Raw genomic sequence first — 17687 nt, 5'->3', positions numbered from 1 at the left:
TAGGCTTGGAACTGGCTGCAAAACTCAAATTGGGGCAAACGGGTGATGTTTTGGATCGTGCAATGTTACACGATCGTAGTTCCTAGATGAGGTCAACGATGGGTCCACAGCACTAAGTTAAGGCCTTGGCATTTCCCAAGGCGTGAATGGGCGACCAACCACCCGAACAACAAAGCGCGACGCTCTCACGGCGGGCGCAACGGTTCCCCTAGACCACGCAGCCATCCATACTATTTTGTAATGCTTAACAATTGCGCGCAATTTGCACGTTTATCACGATCGTCCCGCATGCCGCTTTTTGGTAGTTTGCAGAATCCCCGGGCTCAACAGCTACTTCCATGTTGTCGCGAACGCGCCGGAGACGACCGAGTCGCGTGCACGAATGCTACCCTCCATGAGCCAAAATGGATATAGACCGACGGATCTGACCAGCGAGGACTTGACCACTGAGGGTAATTCCACTATTCTCTTTATTCAATTCTGTTCAAGACTAATGTTGCTGCAGCTATTGAGACGCTCTATGATATCGTGTCTTTGGCGCAGAAATCGACGGATAACCCCTCGCGCGCCCTCTTCGATGCGTACAACAATGTTCTAGAGTCAAAACATAAACTGCCTAGCGATGATGCCGTCCTCCACCGCTTCCTGTCCCATATGCAGGAGCATGGACGTGAGGGCGAGGACTTGTTCTGTCGTTTCCAGCGCGTCATGTTAGAGTCTTTTGGTTATGAAGTCGAGCGAGGCACCGAGGAGATTCAAGCATTGTCTAATGTAGACGAGACCCACAACCAAGCGCAGCCGACCTTGGGACGAACAGGAAGTTTCGACTCGTTCCTTGACGGGACTGCAGACAAGGTCGCCGGGGTTGAATATGGTGATCTAGCCGTGCGCCCAAGGAGAGCATCACAGCAACGTGTCCCGGATGGTTATGGCGACAGAGCCCGCCAGCGGCGCTCGAGGTCGGATACAGAGGCGCATTCCTCCCAGCCAGCGCAGTTTCCCGTGCGCGCCAAAGTGAACGGCAACGTGCCTCGCCGCTCAACCTCGGCGCAACAACCCCCGGCTCACAAGCGCAGAGTTTCTGTCTCCAGTCGCGGCAGTCTGCAGATAAGAAGAGGTGGACCAGTAGAGACGCGCAAGATCGTAAATCACGACGCAGATGAGAGCGACTTGACCGACCGTACAGCCAGCTTCGATATCTCTAGTATCCAGATACCGGGTGTCAACGCGCCCATCCCCGATGATCGTTACGAGTCCCCGCGTCAGCAGCAGCCCTTTGCTCCCGAACCCTTTCGACCTTCTGACACGCGGTTGATGGACGATGCCGAGACGTTTGAAGAACAACGGATACATCGAGTGACAAGGGAATGCATCCGGATATGGCGCGACCGCACACAGGCGCGTTTGAACATGCGCGACGACATGGAGCGAGCCGCCATTGCCTTTGACCGTCAGGTCCTGCTTAGGGCTTCTATCGTGCAGCTACGTGATACCGCTCTCATGAGGCGATCTGCTCGAGAGACAAATCGCTTCTTCGATCGGCTGGAGACGAGAGCCGACAAGGCCCGGAGTCTCTTTCTGCTCACCAAAGCCTTCACGCACTGGGCAAAATGCGCCGAGGATGAGGTCCAACGCACATCGGTCGCCCGGCGCCATATCTTACGTACACGATTCTTCAACGGCTGGCGCGACATTACAGCGGTCAATGAGCTCAAGATTCAGCACTTTGCCCTCGCGAAATTCCTCTCCAGATGGCGTGCACGTACGGCTGAAGTGAGAAACAGAGATCAGTTCGCTGGCGAATACTATGAAGATAAACTCGTCAATCGGTCGTGGAAGGCATTGAACGATGCGTACCTGGAAAGGGGAGCGTCAAATTGGCATGACAAACGAGTGGTCAGGACCTCCCTGCAGAAGTGGCACGTAACAGCGGAAACCCTAAGAGAACGGGATGCTTGGGCTACTGATCGGCGGGATGCTACGGTCTTGCGAAAGACCTTTCGGGCGTGGCGACAGAGAACCGCAGCTGTCCAGACCATGCAATCACAAGCGAATGGCTTCCAGCAGAACAGCATACTTCGCACAGCTTTTCACGTAATACAGAAGCAGGCACAACTCGAGCCGCTGCTTCGACAGTTCCGGGCGCGCACTGATCGCCGCGTACTGAGTACGGCTTTCCAGGATTGGCGTAAAGACGCCCAGCTATCACGCCAAGCTCGCAATGTCGACCGAATGCGTGTCCTACGCAACGCTTATACTGCTTGGAATGACAGACTACGCATAAAGGCTTTGGAAGACCGAATCAACGATCGTCTGATCGTAGAGTCGCTCTACAAATGGACACTGGCATCTAGGGTATCTCTTTTCCAACGCGTACACAACCGGCAGCTCAAGGAATCCGTTTTCTTGACATGGATTACCAGGACGAACCAGCGCACGAACACTTTGGATGCGGCGGAACGACGGTTTGCGCAGTTTAAGCGAAATCAATTGTTGCGGACCTGCCTGCGTAAGATGGAGGCCATCACTACGGTGAAAAGAGCAGAAGAGTTTGCGATAGTGGCAGAATACCAGCAGAAGCTAAAGCAAAGAATATTTGACAAGCTCAAAGAGAGGCAAGAGCACTTCCAGCTGTTGAACCAATGGTCGGCAGACGCACGCTTCTACGTCCTCGGCAAGCATACGCTAAAGACATGGAGCGAAGCTACACAGCATGCACGCCGCAACCGCAGGCGCGACGCCTATTCGCAAGTCCGTAGAACGGTCAAGACGAACCTTGTGCGAAGAGTGTTCGAACATTGGAGAAGCAATACGAATCATGTTGCAGCGCTCACTCAGAGAGCGAATGACATGTGCGACAGCCGCACTCTGCAAAATAGTGCTGCAATCATACATCAATGGCACGACCGCATGCTTGTACTTGGCCAGCAGGATGCTCAGGCTGCCAACCTTCATGCGTTCAAAGTCTCTACTCGCTACCTCACGCATTGGTTAGAGCGCATCAACACGCTTCAAACTATGGACGCTCAGGCTGTAGCTCTCCGACAAGAGAGCACCGAGCTCGCTGCTACAGGCGCTCTCAAGAAGATGGGCTGGCGACTATGGAACATTCACCGACAAGAAGACAATGCCAGAGCCTTGTTCGACAGGAACTTTGAGAAGCATGTTAGGGCCATGGTACGCTTCTGGTTGGAGAGGGCCAATGAACGGCTTGCAGAACGTTCTGCAAGTCCAACGCCTAGGCGGAGAAGGCGCCGTGATGACGATCATGACAACGGCAACAATGGCGGCGACCGCGCAGGCTTGGGTGATCGCCTCGACAATGACAAAAGTGATCAAGGTGGCCTAGACCAGCCCGGCGAGGAAACGCAACGTCTGGAAGGCTGGTCTGCGTTCGACGAAACAGCACTAGGTCTGAACAATGACCTTGATCTCTCCCTATCGATTACACCAGAGCAGCCCAAGCGGTACCCGAGCTTCACGCCTAATGCATACTCTCGTCCTCCGCTCTCATCGTCAGCCCGGCCACCAGGTTCCATTCTCCGTCGCTCAACTACATTTGGCCAGTCACAATCCGCGTTTCGACCTCAGCCAGCGACTATTGCTGAAGACGAAGAGTCCGATATTGATTTCTTCGACGCCGCTCAATCAACCTTCTGGACGGGAACGCCCATGCCTCCTCCTCCAACAAGTAAACCCGGATATCTCAAGACGCCATCGAAACGTAGTGTAGCTCGAGCCAAGCACCCAGAGCTACCCCCTAGTCCGGAGAAGCAGCTACGTGTGCAGAGTCCCGTACGTCGACCGTTACCCTCGGGTTTAGAGCGTGAGAGAGCGGGCCTCACACTGGGTAGCATGAGTGCACCCCCCGTTCGAAGTAACCCAGATCCTAGCCTGGGAGCAGCCCCAATTGGTGGTGTAACAAGCTTCGAACGAAGACTTCGAGAAGGTGGGTTTGGAGGGAGTGTGGCCGCAACTGGAGCTGCGGGACGTTTGGGGGGACGTGGTAGTGGACGGTTTGGTGGGAAGGGCAGAGTAGAGTTCGGTGATGTTAGCCATATTGGCTGAGTTTTACTTGCTGCTTTTTGGTGTTGATTGTGACGATGGGTAAAAGCTTTTTGGTATTATTTGGATTTGTGTCGTTTGGGTAGCGGGTTCGCGTGTAAGAGGATACCCTATTGTTTTGTTTTTACAGGCACTTTCTATCTCAGGTAAATTTACAATAGTAAATCCAGCTTAGTTTGAATATCTTGACAATCGCACAGCTTGAAGCAAGTGATGCAGCGCTATCCTTAGCTCAGACGCGAGTAAACTAAGGTACAACAGGGACATCGGGAAGGCGGGGTCCGGAGCGGGCCGTGCTTGTTGAAGCTTGAAGACCGGCTGACATGGCAGTCTTGCCCAACCCCACCTTCCTGTCGTCTGTGATGAATCGGGCAGTATTTACATGCTTTGCTTGTGTCTCTACGGGAAAACTTCCTAATCTAGTTCACTGCTGCGTTGTTGCGATGTCATAACGACTGGGATCTTGCCAGCCTCGTCAAACCCGCCAGCAGAGATCGATCAACACAGTTCAGATTCTTGGGAAAGTTTCCACTGCATCGGTACTCGACCAAGACCGTTAGATCGACGCGCCTATTCTAGGGTTGACCTTCGTTGGTGGCTGTTGATACCTTTGCCTTTTTTCGCCTTCAGCCCCGTTGGCCCCTGTCCACTGCCATGCCACAAGAAGTCAGATAACAACGTTTGTCCGACTTGTGTTCGAGTGAGCACGATTCATCACAACCAGTAAAAGGCGTCATCGGTATTCTATCGTTCGATCACCTGCATCGGTCCTAAGACATCATTCCGCCATTTGCCTTACTTGGGTTAGGTACCAACTTCATGGTTGCCTGAAGCCCCCTAGACTCTAATTAAGTGGTGCCTTAGCTCTATTCTCGGGTCACTTGGGGTATAAACTCCGCGCCCAGACATTTCGGGATGAACGGCTGGGGCGGATTGGCATTGATAGGCTACACCATATGGCTTGGCTGCACAGGGCGTGGGCTGCATCAGCTACAACCAACTTGAGATCAAAGACGGGTTGCACCTACTGGCGAAGCCATCTGAGCGATATGGTAGATTATCCAAGCGGGCTCCCTTTTCATCCCTCGATAACCCCAGGTATACTTAGTGACGTGTGTCTATTGTATCTTCGCCATTATCCGCCATGTCGGGAACCTTGGAATTGGCCGCTGGAGTCCTTGCAATTGTTGGTGCGGCTGACGTTGCCGTAAGAACGGGTCGCGAAGTTCACGGCTTTCTACGCAACATTGCCGGTGCGCCCGAGGAGATCAATCGGTTATGCGCAACCGTCAAGGAGGTTGCTATACTCGCTGAGACCGCAAAGCAGCTTCTGGATAAAATCGCCAAACGAAAGCAAACGGAAGTGACGGAACAGTCAATTGGCTTGTTCGAAGCAGCACTCAAGAGCATGAATCGCGAACTGCAAAATCTGCGAGTATTGATTGCAAGATTCAGAGGCGGAAACAATACTTGGAGTAGGGTGAGGTATGTGCTGGATGAGCGCAAACTCAATAAAGCCTTTGAAAACCTTGAGCGGTCAAAGAGCCTCCTTGGAAATTCTTTGCAAGTTGCTAGCAGGTACGTCTTCATTGATAACATCACCGATTGGTGGTGGTTGAACAATCGATACATCGGACTGGAGATCTACCAAGACACGTACTTATACTCTTCTAGACAGAGATCGGATGACCAGCATCAGGAAATAGTGAGAAGACATGAAAGAGAACGCAAGTTACTGTCGGCGACTCGTAGGGACCAAAAAAATGCGTTACATTGTCAAGCAAAGCTGGCACGTACCTCGAATAGCATCCAGAGGGACACACGCAGGATCTCCAAGGTCTTGAACGTGACGCATCGGGAGAATTTCAGCGAACATCAAAAGACCCGCGATTTTCTTTCTGCCAAGATCGAAGATGTTATTGCCGCTGAATTGGAGAGGCTCCGGCTACCCCTGGCTGAACGTACTTTCAACCGGAATATCTTCTTCTTCGGTGAACACCGGGACATGATCATGGCTTACTTACTCTTACTAAAGTCTCAACTAGCAGATGCATCCAAGCGTCTACTCTCTGAAGACGGGGCAAGTTTCTCGGCTCGTCAGGTTACTTGGCTGCAACTCGAATTCGACAATCTCGTTGCGTCGGCAGCACAAGAAGAGGCGGCAAGGCATCATCGATCTACCGCCACTTCTTTAGACCAATGGCACTACTCCGAAAACATTGTTCGCCATCCGGTCAAAAACTCCCAGCGTATGATAGGAGGCCCGAGAACTGAGGCAGACAAACACTGGTCCGTGGAGGATGTGTACGAAAAGATGCCACCTAGTAAACCGTCAACGAGCGATCAGCCAACGTATACCCATAATACTGCTTTTGGAATTCTTCGCGTATATATTCCCCAACAAGCCACCGAGTCAAAAGTTCAACGTACCAACGACGAGGCTGGCTTTACGTTCACCTGCGGTATCGGCCAGTCAATCCACGCCATACATGTACACTTTCTACGCGAAATCTTCGGTAAATCAGGACCAAGATTAAGTGCGCAACTCAATGTCTTTACCCTGGCTGAGTCGGAGGTTCATTACTATGAGCTTTTTGCTCATGGCAGTGCTGAAGATATCGACGACGCGTTACGAAATGGCGTAATTTCACCGTACCATATCAACCGGGAAGGGAGAAACTTGTGCCTATATGTGAGTGTTACTGAGGATTGAGGGAAGTTTAATACTGACGCTTCTCAGTACGCTGCAGAGCATGCACGAGTGGACATATTCGACTACCTAGATAGCCAGGGCATCGGTATTGCGAATCTGAAGTAAGCCAACTGAGAAACATATTCGATAAACCAGTACTAACATACAACAGACATGATATAAGCCTAGTAGCAGGTCTCTTCAAGCGCTCAATGATAGACTACGACCGTATTGCGCTTGAGACCTCTGTTGATCACGTTCTCCAAAAAGTGTACGACACATTATCCTTTTTATTCGAAACAACAATGAACATGCTTCTTTGGGACTACTACCGCAGGCGCCCCCGCTCCTTACTCACACAACAAATCCGGCGGCTGCAGAAAGAAAAGCTCGTTCCAGACTCACTCATGCTCGACGACCAGCCATGGGACTGGGACTCGGTTTCCACGCTCATGAACCCGCTCTTCGCGCAAGATGCCGTCTATGTCAATGCGCTAGGCAGTTTGGGACGCAATAGGATTCAACGCTGCAGCTGCGTCGTCATAAATGACGATGGCGGTGACCAAGACGCCATTACGGAGATTTCAAATGCATTGATCAAGGCGGGCGTGGATATACATCATCGTGATCATGATGGCTTGACACCCAGTATGTACTCAAAGCGATGTGGCGCCTGGGAGGGATGGTGCAAAGCTCTTGAGAGAAACGGACAGCGTATCAAAGATGTGCTGAGAGATGAGGATGCCGAATGGCTGTTGGACGAAAGATGGCGTGAGATATGGGTGGAGAAGTATGGGGAGATGTGATGTAATAGCCAGAGACGGCGGGCCGTCTATACGCGAGCGTCGCTTCGGATTTTTCAGAACTTGTCGATTTTTACAAACACATCTTCTAATCACAATATCTAGACATATCAGAGAAGGTCCGTTCATACCCTTGTTTCAGATGCAATTGCACGGAATGGGAGCACAATAGGTTAAACTCCCCGCGTTGGTCCCGGACCTATAGCCCTGGGGCAGAGACAGTACACGAGACGTGCATACATCAGCCTGACTGCACTTCGGCACCAACTAGCACGTGCGCCACATTGATTGGATGGAGCACAAATGTGCTTTCGCCACACTGCATTACCATCTTATCTAGCCCGGGGTCTGATACAGCAACGCGATTTTACCCGTATGCAGGCGAGTGTAGTAAAAAATGTGATTGGGGTCATGATGAGTTATCCCGAGCGAGACTAGAAGAAGATAAATATGAGATGCCGCGAATTCGAAGTACAAATCTTTTAGTACCTGAGGCTCCCAAGAGATGATGGCATTCTCTGCATCTCTGGTAGACACTAGAGCTAGCGCTGTCACCCAAAGTTCAAAAAAAGCTATGATGTCATCACTCTGACAGGTACATGTACTAGTATCATGCTTGACAAGCTACTTCATCAACACTGCGCAATCCCCCGACAAATCCACCGAAATGACAAAGTCGTGTACGATATGCTCGAAGCCGCGTGATGTGCTTGTCCGATGTCAAATCGACGACACGCAAAAATGGCACTTCGTCTGCCCCGGTGCATGCTGGAAGTCTGTATCTGGAGGCATTGAAGATGCTAAAGGAATGAAAGACGAATATCCCCATTACCGATATGGTGGCATGGTAAGATTCTCGGGGATGTTGGAAGCATGATATGGCTGATGCTATGTGAACAGTGGAAAGATAGAAGTGCGGATGGACCAGTCAGTGCTAAGAAACCGAAGAAAGTGAAGGAGAGACAAAGGGAAGAGATGAAGGTACGAAATGACAAGACGAGGGAAAGCCATGACAGTGCACAGGGAGACGAGGATGGTGTCGTGACGGAAGGTTGAATGCGTGTTCTCTCATTGTTCGGCAGATGCAGTCGGGTTCAGAGGATGGGTTCGTTCAGGAGAGACTCGGTACGTTCATCAATTAGGGAAAGATGAACAAAGTAGTAGTGGATGTGGAGGATGCACACGCTGCAACAGTCTTTGTTTAGTTTATCGAAATGGCTATTCTTACCTCTCGCACGGCCGGTTAACTTCAAAGGACCGAGTGGTTCGTCGTATTATGACGAAGTCTATCATGTGTTTAAAGGGAATGGTGGTGTTGCTATTGATAGCTCTGGCTGCAGCGGGGCTCTGCTATCGCACTTGCACCCTGGCGGTTCAGGGCCGTCGAGTGCTCCATGCACCAACGCATCGGCGGGTGGCCCCATTGGCGGCGATGGCCAACACAAGCGCCCGCTCTCATGTTGATATGGGGTCCTTCTGTAAATGGCAAGATGTATGAGATGGGGATGGCGATGGCGCCAAGGTCAAGGTCAAGGGAAAGCTGGGGTACTGCAGAACCAAGGTGCTTGAGAGAGCGCATAGGCTTGTTCTTGTTCTTGTTTTGGGCGCAATATGCAGGCGCAAGCTGGAAGAAAGCATGTCGATGTTGGTGGGCCATCTACATACGTAGCTGCTCAGCGCTGAAACGTGCAGCCCGTTGCTCATGGTGGCTGGGGTCCAATCCAACGTCAGCCAGGATGCGCTTCGGAGAGGAATTGAGTTCCTCGATTGGATGGACATGTGGAAGCTTAGGGGGGTTGTTCTCGCGTGCGCACAGGGATGAGTTCGAGGGTCTTGAGTCTGCACTTCTCACACCAGCCTTGACCAAAAGGAGGCCCTGCTGCAGTTGGGCATAGCTCGGCGGCAATGTACAGTACCTCGCAGCGCATAGACCCTAGAGCTCGAATGACGGTCTGTTTACGCAGCGAGTGGAAGATGAATCAAAGGTAATTCTGGAGCCAGTTATAAAAGCCAGACGGCCTCTCAGCGCTTGGGGAGACCACATTTGCGTGCCTGGATATGGCGGTCTAGTCCCCTTGTCGGCAAGCCTCACGCACGCGCTTACTCGCTCTCCACTACCCGTCTTGAGCCCCTCCAGTACGCTCGACTCTTGAAACTTGAAACCCAACGACCCGCCGCCTCTTCTTCCTTCCCTCGCCAACAGCGCCCCGTCACCTGCCGGTTCTGCGCAACAAATCCCTTGGTCTTGTAACAGCGCCCTTTCCGCACCCGTCGCGCCTGCCGCCTGTCAAGTTGCACCTGCATGTGACTCGTGGCCATCAACGTCACTCGTTGTGTCTAAACCCGCGCGGCCGCCATCTTCACCACGCCAAAAGCCCAAGGATACTGCTCCGTCGAGTTTTGCTTTGCCCAAACACACGGCACGCTCGTCGGCTTACGGCAGCGACCCACCTTGTTGGGACCGAGGACACCCACCAACCTTCACCACTGACACCACCACCCACTTCCCCTCCCGACATCCCGAGCCAGGCCTAGCTAAGAGCCTGTGACTCCTGGCCGACCCGAACAATCGCCTTGCCGCGCCCCCAGTAGACCCCCTACCTACCCTCACTATCCTCGATCAATACAGCTGCATCAAATTCCGTCCCAGCCAGAGTCGCAAAGAGCTTCCTTGCGACGGACATATCTAGTCTGTAGATGCAGCCGTTCACCAACACAACGTCGCCGCAACCACATCCAAACATGTCGTCGCCCGCGCCCCTCCTTCGACCGCCGATTCCTGGTGCACGCCCCGGGAGGAGAGGTCCACCACAACTCGGTCTCTCCATACCACCCTCACCAAACGCACGACCCGTCACAAATGGGACGAGTGATGGCATACCGACTTTGAATGCACCACAACCGCGCCAGCCACCAAAGCTGAGTGTCGTGACCCCCATGGGCAGCAACAATGCACCACACGAAGGCAGGCCACACCCGAGGGGGCTACCGCCGCTGCAGATAGGCGCGGGCTTGTCAGCATCTGGCTCGAGCGATGCGAGCGCACACTCTAGGTCAGGCAGCTTTGGTGAAGTCCAAGCAAACGGCTCGGCTTCATCTTACCACGCAGCACTGGGCTTTCCTGGCCTACAGAAAGCTACCGACCCCATCTCGGCCATATCACAACAGGGGAGCGAAGGCGCGCCTTCAATGGAGAGAGCGAACAGCAGCCAGCCGCTACCCGACCTAGACGCAATGGCGGTGGAGAAGGGACGTCCACTAGAAGTCGACGATCTCGATGACGCAGCATGGAGGGCGGCGAGCGCGAGAGGCATGATAGAGGAGAAGGGCAGCTTGGGTGAGGGCGCCGGTGGTGCTGTCACAAAGTGTATATTAAAGGGCGGAAAGACTACGTTTGCGCTCAAAGTAAGCTGCCCCCCCGAATCGTACCCGATCAGCATGACTAACCCTTGCAGATCATCACTACAAACCCGGACCCCGATGTCAAGAAGCAAATCGTACGAGAGCTTTCCTTTAACAAGAACTGCGCGAGTGACCACATTTGTCGCTACTATGGTGCTTTCATGGATGACAGCACAGGGACTATCAGCATCGCCATGGAGTTTTGCGAGGGCGGATCTCTAGATGCGGTATACCGGGAGGTCAAGAAGCTTGGAGGCCGCACAGGCGAGAAGGTGCTTGGCAAGGTTGCCGAGGGCGTGCTCAATGGGTTGACATACCTCCACTCTCATCGCATTATCCACCGAGACATCAAGCCTAGCAACATTCTGCTGTGCCGGAACGGCCAAGTCAAGCTATGCGATTTTGGTGTTTCGGGAGAATTCGGTACCAAGGGAGACGCCAACACCTTCATTGGAACCTCGTACTACATGGCACCCGAGCGCATCACTGGACAGAGTTACACCATTACCAGCGATGTGTGGAGCTTAGGTGTGACATTACTTGAAGTCGCCCAACACCGATTCCCCTTCCCGGCCGACGGAACGGAGATGAACCCTCGCGCTGGACTGATTGATCTACTCACATACATTGTCCGACAGCCCATTCCCAAGCTCAAGGATGAGCCCGAGAACGGCATCAAGTGGACTGAGAACTTTAAATATTTTATCGAGTGCTGGTATGTACATGATCATAACGCATCCACATCAATGCTAACATGTCATAGTCTTGAAAAGGACTGTCCGCGAAGAGCCACGCCCTGGCGGATGCTCGAACATCCCTGGATGGTCGAGATGAAATCGAAGAAGGTCAACATGGCGCACTTCCTGAAGCAAGTTTGGGATTGGAAGGATTAAACACACCTTTCTCCGACTTTGAATTTCTAAGAGGCTTGCAATGGCTCTGCTGCGACACCCGTGCTGCGTAGTGCTACGGAAGCTCCAGTTTGCCGGCAGCCTATATTGTATCTTTATCTCATACACAAGGTCGTGTGCTGGGCATAAGACCAAGAGTTGCTGATATGCTCTCCTTGCTGTCAAAAGGGGAAATATTCTTCATGTTGGACCTGTTATGCTGGGAAAGCACGGCGAACGGAGACCAGGTAGGATGCTCCTGGGAGACTAATTGTGGTATGAGGGTTGGGGAATCCCGAGTGTTAGCATTGGCATTCACGGCGTCTGAGGGTTCACGTTGCATATAGTGACATTATCGAAAACACGATTTTAGATATGAATCGATCTATACACATAAAACATGCGACTAGACAAGTAAGATTGGTATTCAAGCTTGCTACCTGTGAGTTATACGACCCCATGCATGGAGTCTCAACGTGGCTTAGCGCCAAATCCGGTCCGACAGGCTTCCGGTCCCTGCTGGAGGCTTGGAGTCATAGCAAATAATTCACGCCGCTGCACATGTCACTCAGCCGTACAATTGAGCACCGAGTGGACCTCTGACGCCTCCGACTCGTCTACCACTAAAACTTTGCGCATTCAAGACACGAAGAACAGTGCACAGTCCGCTCCGAAGCGCAACTACCCCTCCAAATACCCCACCATCCGTACAAGGTCGTGTTTACCAGGTCCCAGGGACACTGATCACACGCCAAAATGCCTACTATCGGGGTAGACAAGGCGGCACTCTACAAAGAACTGGGCCGGGAGTATACCATTCAAGAGTTTGACGAGCTATGTTTCGAGTTCGGAATCGAGTTGGACGAGGACACGAGCGAGAGCACCAAGCCGGAAGACCTGGCGCAACCACCACAACTCAAGATTGAGATCCCTGCGAACCGATATGATATGCTCTGCTTCGAGGGCATCGCCATGAATCTGAAGGTCTTCCTGGAGCAACAGAAGCTGCCAAAATGGACTGTGACTGCGCCTGCGAGCGGAGAGTTGCAAGTGTTGGACATTAAGCCCGAGGTAGGCCAGCCGCCGGGATGAAAGAGATCGATACTGACTAGGTCCTCTTCAGACCAAGCAAATACGAGAGCTCTGCTCAGGTGTGGTACTGCGAGGCATCAAATTCACCAAAGAACGATACGAGTCTTTCATCGCGCTGCAAGATAAGCTGCATTCGAACTTGGCGCGTCAGAGGACGTTGGTATCGATCGGAACACACGACTTAGACAGTGGGTGGCGTTATCGCAAGACGCGGAAGGGTGCTAATACCAGACAGCAATCAAGGGCCCCTTCTCATACGAGGCGCTACCGCCGGAGCAGATCAAGTTTGTACCACTGAACCAGGAAAAGGAAATGAACGGCAAGGAGCTCATGGAGTTTTATGAGGTGGGTACGATAATCTTCTCCAGTCTTCCATATCTGACTCCACGTAGAAAGACAAGCACCTTGGTCGTTTCCTCCACATCATCCGCGACTCGCCCGTATACCCCGTAATCTACGATTCAAACCGAACAGTCCTCTCGCTACCTCCCATTATCAACGGAAACCACAGCAAGATCACGCTCGACACCAAGAATGTTTTCATTGAAATCACCGCCACCGACAAGACCAAGGTAGAGATTGTCAACCACATGCTCGTCGCCATGTTCGCTGGCTACGCAGACTCTATAGAGCCCATCAAGATCACCTCCCCACATAATGGAGAGTCAAGAGAGTCACCAGATCTATCACCGCGGGAGATGCAAGCAGAGGTTGACTACCTGAACCAAGTCACTGGTCTAGACCTGTCGCCGGAAGAGATCTCGAAACTCTTGTCACGCATGGGTCACGATGTCTCCCCTTCCAAGTCTGACAAGAACATCCTCGATGTATCCGTACCCATCACACGAGCAGATATTCTGCACCAAGCCGATATAATGGAGGACTACGCGATCGCATACGGCTTCAACAAGTTGCCACGAGTTTACCCGAACAAGACTGCCGCTGTATCAGCTCCATTACCCATAAACAAGCTCAGCGACATTGTACGATTAGAATCAGCCTCCGCAGGATGGACGGAAGTCTTGCCTCTCATCCTCTGCTCGCACGAGGAGAACTTTGAGTGGCTGAACCGAAAAGACGATGGCAAGACTGCAGTCAAGCTAGCGAACCCCAAGACCGCAGAGTACCAGCTAGTACGGACGTCACTACTACCTGGTCTACTCAAGACCATCAACTCCAACAAGCACCACTCTGTACCGATGAAGATCTTCGAGGCCAGTGATGTTGGACTTGTGGATTTGGAGCAGGAGAGGAAGAGCAGGAACGAGCGACACTTTGCAGCGGCATTCATGGGCAAGACAAGTGGTTTCGAGCAAGTACATGGTCTACTAGATAGGCTGATGCTCATGCTTCGATCGGCCTTCTTGACCCGGGAAGATGGGCTGAAGAACGAGCAGCTACAGGGTTACTGGATAGAGGAGGTTGATGGTAAGAAGATGTACTCAAGAGTATTGCAGAAGTACTGACCCATTACAGACCCCACCTTCCTTGCTGGTCATTCAGCAGCCATCAAACTTAACCTCGGCGGTAAGAATCACACCATCGGTGTCTTTGGTATTCTGCACCCAAGTGTGCTACAAAAGTTCGAGTTGCCGTAAGTTTTCTGGTTTCGCCTTTCATCAATATACTGACATTACCACAGATACCCCGTTAGTACATTGGAGTTCAATCTAGAGGTCTTCCTATAGATGTGTAGAGTACCCTGGCTGAAGCTGCGAATCGATTTGCAAAATCTAAATAAGATGTGAATCAAATCATTCGACCGCCCAATATATTGTTCCATCTGAATCATCTCTCTAGTGCTCGGTACTGGTAAATTAAAAAGGTCCTCAACACCAAGGTGTTGGAAACTCGTTACGTAAACACTAATAGCGTCGACAAGCATACTAGAGAGAAGTTGAAGGAAAGCAAGCTCCAACCTGCCGATAATAGAGCTCCGCCGGACGTTATGGTCGTCATTGTCTTCGATGCCACCGTCGTGTTCGGCACTTGACATTCCCAGCTCCCGGGCAGCTTATCATCTCCACCAATAAACACATTCCGGGCCGGATACTTGCAGTGTCTCTTCGTAAAGTCCACCCCGCCACTCACGGTGTCATTCACAAACTTTGTCCCCTCAATGTACTCTGGCGCAACACCCTTCTCCACCCAATTAACCATGGCACTGAGAACATTGTGCTGGGGGTCAAACGCGATCCCCGCCTGCGATGCCTCCCCGCCTTGACCCAGTACCCACGCGCCAGGCCCTGTGCTACAGTGAAACATGCCTGAAATCCTAAAGAAGCGCACCCATTCATCCATGGCTGCATAACTTGCATTACCGCGCAAGTGCTCGTAAAAGCGAGGCGTGTTGAAGGAGCTAATCTGGTTATCCTGCTGACCATGATACATGAGCAGCTTGGCGCCGCGGTCTCTGAACCCCGACAGCGAAGACGGGAATGTGCGGATATCGCCTGGATTGAGCGTTTGCGCTGCGCGTACGTCGTCGAGGTCGAATGTCGACGCGTTCCAGGAGGGTTCGTTGTAGACGACGTATTTGAACCAGTCGTTTGAAGGCCCGAAGGGTGTGCCATCGTAGAGACGGTCTACGGCGTGAATCTCGCTGCCGGGTTGCATGGCTGGATAGATCAAGTCGCCGTTCTCGTACGTATAAGGGCTGAAGATTGTTTGGAGCTGCTGAACTTGTTGCTGGTTCAGACACTGGCTTGTTTTGTTACGGTCACATAGTAGAGTTGAAGGGTCGAAGTTGCAGAGACTTGGGTCTTCGATTATGCCGTCTTTGACCTTGTCAATGGTGTCGCATTGGCGCAGGACTTCGTCGTGGATCCAACCTCTCCATGCTGTGGCAGGGATGAAGTTTGGACTAGCCTTTGGACCGATGATGCTGAAGAAGTGGGCACGCCAGGCGTAAAGGCTATTGAAATCGACGCCTGGGGCGCCTGCAACGATGCCGTCGAAGTCTTTGGGAAACTTCTCTGCACTACTGACACCCTGACGTCCGCCTAGAGAGCAGCCCAGGTAGTAAGATTTGGTATAGTTTGATTGATAGAACTGTTGGGATAGTGCTTTTCCTGTTTCCACTGTCTTGTGGAGTCTGAGTAGTGGTTAGTATGGAAAGATGCATGAATAGCAATGCTGCTTACGATCGATAGGCAAAGTCAACTACCATCTGAGGGTTGTTAAGGAAGGCTGCTCCCCCTGTGCCGTTGTGCCCGTTGTTTGCACCCACCGTAGCGAAGCCGTTCAGTGCGCCATATGCAAGGTCTTCGTACTTGATGCCTATTTCAGTCAGTAAACATTCCTCCATTCGCTTGTTCAGAAGTTGAATACTCACACCCATCAATACCTCCATTCCCTGTGGCCAGGAAGCGACCCGACCAATTCTCCGGAAACCATGCCTCAAATGATATGTTTGATATCCTGGATGTCTTGATCTCAAGCGTTATGCGACAGAAGTCTACCGACACCTTTTGACTCGCACGAGCACAGCTTGCATCATTATCCGGAAAGGTTAGGTTTGTACCTGCAGCAACATACTGGAGGACGTTAAGCTTAGCTCCTATGGTCCGGTTATCGCGTCTAAAGGCAAGGCACTTTTGCTCGAAACTGGGCGATGCGACAGTGACGTGAAGCAGTGCGAGTAGCCAAATGACCAGCATCCGCTTAATTGCGCACATAATGACAGTCTCTGATGGGAAGAACCAAGCGACTGGCATTTGCTTCTCCCGGCAACTCAACACTTTGTAGTCTGCCCGCCAAGCCGAGGCTCAATTCCGGAATGCGCAAGTCCCAACACATCACAAGGTGGCTGTTTCACTGCACTTGTATCTTAGTGACATAAACTAATCGCCAATACCGTCTCGCCTGAACGCCTTTACACTGTTCACGAGACCATGATTCGCCAAGGCCCTTCCAACGATATGCGGGGGTACTTTGTGGAGATGCTCGATCTGCATCTTGCAGATCGAGAAAGTTCATTTAACCGTAGGGTGTAGTTTTGCTGGATGTCTTCTAGGGGCACGTTGCAATCGATGAAGCATGACAAGATTGTGCAGGCATCATGGTGTGCTGAAGCAATATAGCAATAGCAAAAGAAAGATGGCTTGATGTTGTGGAACTCAACGTGCCAAGGCCATTGGTAACTACATGATGCTTCGCGCTGCATACTTCGACGAATATAATAGAAAACGGACATCTTCATGTCGTCCCTAGCGGCTCTGCCTCCGCAAGCGAAGGCGACTGCTTTGCAAAGATGCCGTGGAACCGCAATAGCATAAACTCGATAAGAAGCAGGAAAAGCATCGTGATTCATGCGCCCCCAAGTGAGAAAGAAGCATAATCGTCGGAACTCGAGTCAGTCGTGACATCATGGTATCTTGGTACTATATGTATCGGATAAATTGAGATTCAGGTCTCTTGTACGAAGAGACGAATATGCGGGGTCTCGATGCGAGACACATGTTTCGAGAACGGGGTGGGGAAGCAGGGTGTCACCGGGTTGGAAGAAAAAGCAAGTGTTTCCCGTGTTTAGTGAGGGATCTGCACGAACGGCAGGGAGCAGTTGCTCGATCTTCCTTCCGTATCGGTTATCACCAGATCTTAGCGTGCCTGTCATCTCCAACGGCAATTATTCCCGCACCTCTTCACGACTCACCGTTCAGACGAGGGTCATGTCCATGCCATTTCCAAGACATCTGGACTCACTTAAGAGGCTTGTGTCAAATTATGCATATGAGACTGATG

At 51.9% G+C, this 17687-nt stretch overlaps 6 protein-coding genes across 6 annotated transcripts; 5 read left to right on the top strand and 1 right to left on the bottom strand.

Moving 5' to 3' along the window:
• Nucleotides 1-394: 394 nt before the first annotated feature.
• PtrM4_004830 (Sfi1 domain containing protein) lies at nucleotides 395-4068 on the top strand (the record flags this gene model as incomplete). Its single annotated transcript, XM_001930498.2, has 2 exons — nucleotides 395-452; nucleotides 506-4068. The coding sequence occupies 2 exons, from the start codon at nucleotides 395-397 to the stop codon at nucleotides 4066-4068; spliced, it is 3621 nt and encodes a 1206-aa protein (XP_001930533.2).
• Nucleotides 4069-5209: 1141 nt separating this feature from the next.
• PtrM4_004820 (uncharacterized protein) lies at nucleotides 5210-7563 on the top strand (the record flags this gene model as incomplete). Its single annotated transcript, XM_066102739.1, has 3 exons — nucleotides 5210-6757; nucleotides 6806-6879; nucleotides 6930-7563. 3 exons carry the CDS (start codon nucleotides 5210-5212, stop codon nucleotides 7561-7563), a joined length of 2256 nt encoding a protein of 751 aa, XP_065964941.1.
• Nucleotides 7564-8227: 664 nt separating this feature from the next.
• On the top strand, nucleotides 8228-8616 carry PtrM4_004810 (uncharacterized protein; the record flags this gene model as incomplete). Its single annotated transcript, XM_001930496.1, has 2 exons — nucleotides 8228-8407; nucleotides 8461-8616. 2 exons carry the CDS (start codon nucleotides 8228-8230, stop codon nucleotides 8614-8616), a joined length of 336 nt encoding a protein of 111 aa, XP_001930531.1.
• Nucleotides 8617-10302: 1686 nt separating this feature from the next.
• Nucleotides 10303-11855, top strand: PtrM4_004800 (SPS1, Serine-threonine protein kinase; the record flags this gene model as incomplete). The annotated part of the gene is made up of 3 exons (XM_001930495.2): nucleotides 10303-10965; nucleotides 11016-11677; nucleotides 11726-11855. The coding sequence occupies 3 exons, from the start codon at nucleotides 10303-10305 to the stop codon at nucleotides 11853-11855; spliced, it is 1455 nt and encodes a 484-aa protein (XP_001930530.1).
• Nucleotides 11856-12608: 753 nt separating this feature from the next.
• On the top strand, nucleotides 12609-14632 carry PtrM4_004790 (PheT, Phenylalanyl-tRNA synthetase beta subunit; the record flags this gene model as incomplete). Its single annotated transcript, XM_001930494.2, has 6 exons — nucleotides 12609-12923; nucleotides 12976-13132; nucleotides 13180-13289; nucleotides 13337-14372; nucleotides 14421-14538; nucleotides 14587-14632. The coding sequence occupies 6 exons, from the start codon at nucleotides 12609-12611 to the stop codon at nucleotides 14630-14632; spliced, it is 1782 nt and encodes a 593-aa protein (XP_001930529.2).
• Nucleotides 14633-14732: 100 nt separating this feature from the next.
• Nucleotides 14733-16621, bottom strand: PtrM4_004780 (Tannase domain containing protein; the record flags this gene model as incomplete). The annotated part of the gene is made up of 4 exons (XM_066102738.1): nucleotides 14733-14753; nucleotides 15036-16038; nucleotides 16088-16223; nucleotides 16279-16621. The coding sequence occupies 4 exons, from the start codon at nucleotides 16619-16621 to the stop codon at nucleotides 14733-14735; spliced, it is 1503 nt and encodes a 500-aa protein (XP_065964940.1).
• Between the last annotated feature and the right edge of the window lie 1066 nt (nucleotides 16622-17687).

This window comes from Pyrenophora tritici-repentis, chromosome 1, assembly GCF_003171515.1.
Source record: "Pyrenophora tritici-repentis strain M4 chromosome 1, whole genome shotgun sequence".
In the NCBI taxonomy this organism is placed as follows: Eukaryota; Fungi; Ascomycota; class Dothideomycetes; order Pleosporales; family Pleosporaceae; genus Pyrenophora; species Pyrenophora tritici-repentis.
The sequence above is the reverse complement of the archived record's forward strand: the minus strand, read 5'-3'. Positions and strand labels throughout refer to the sequence as shown.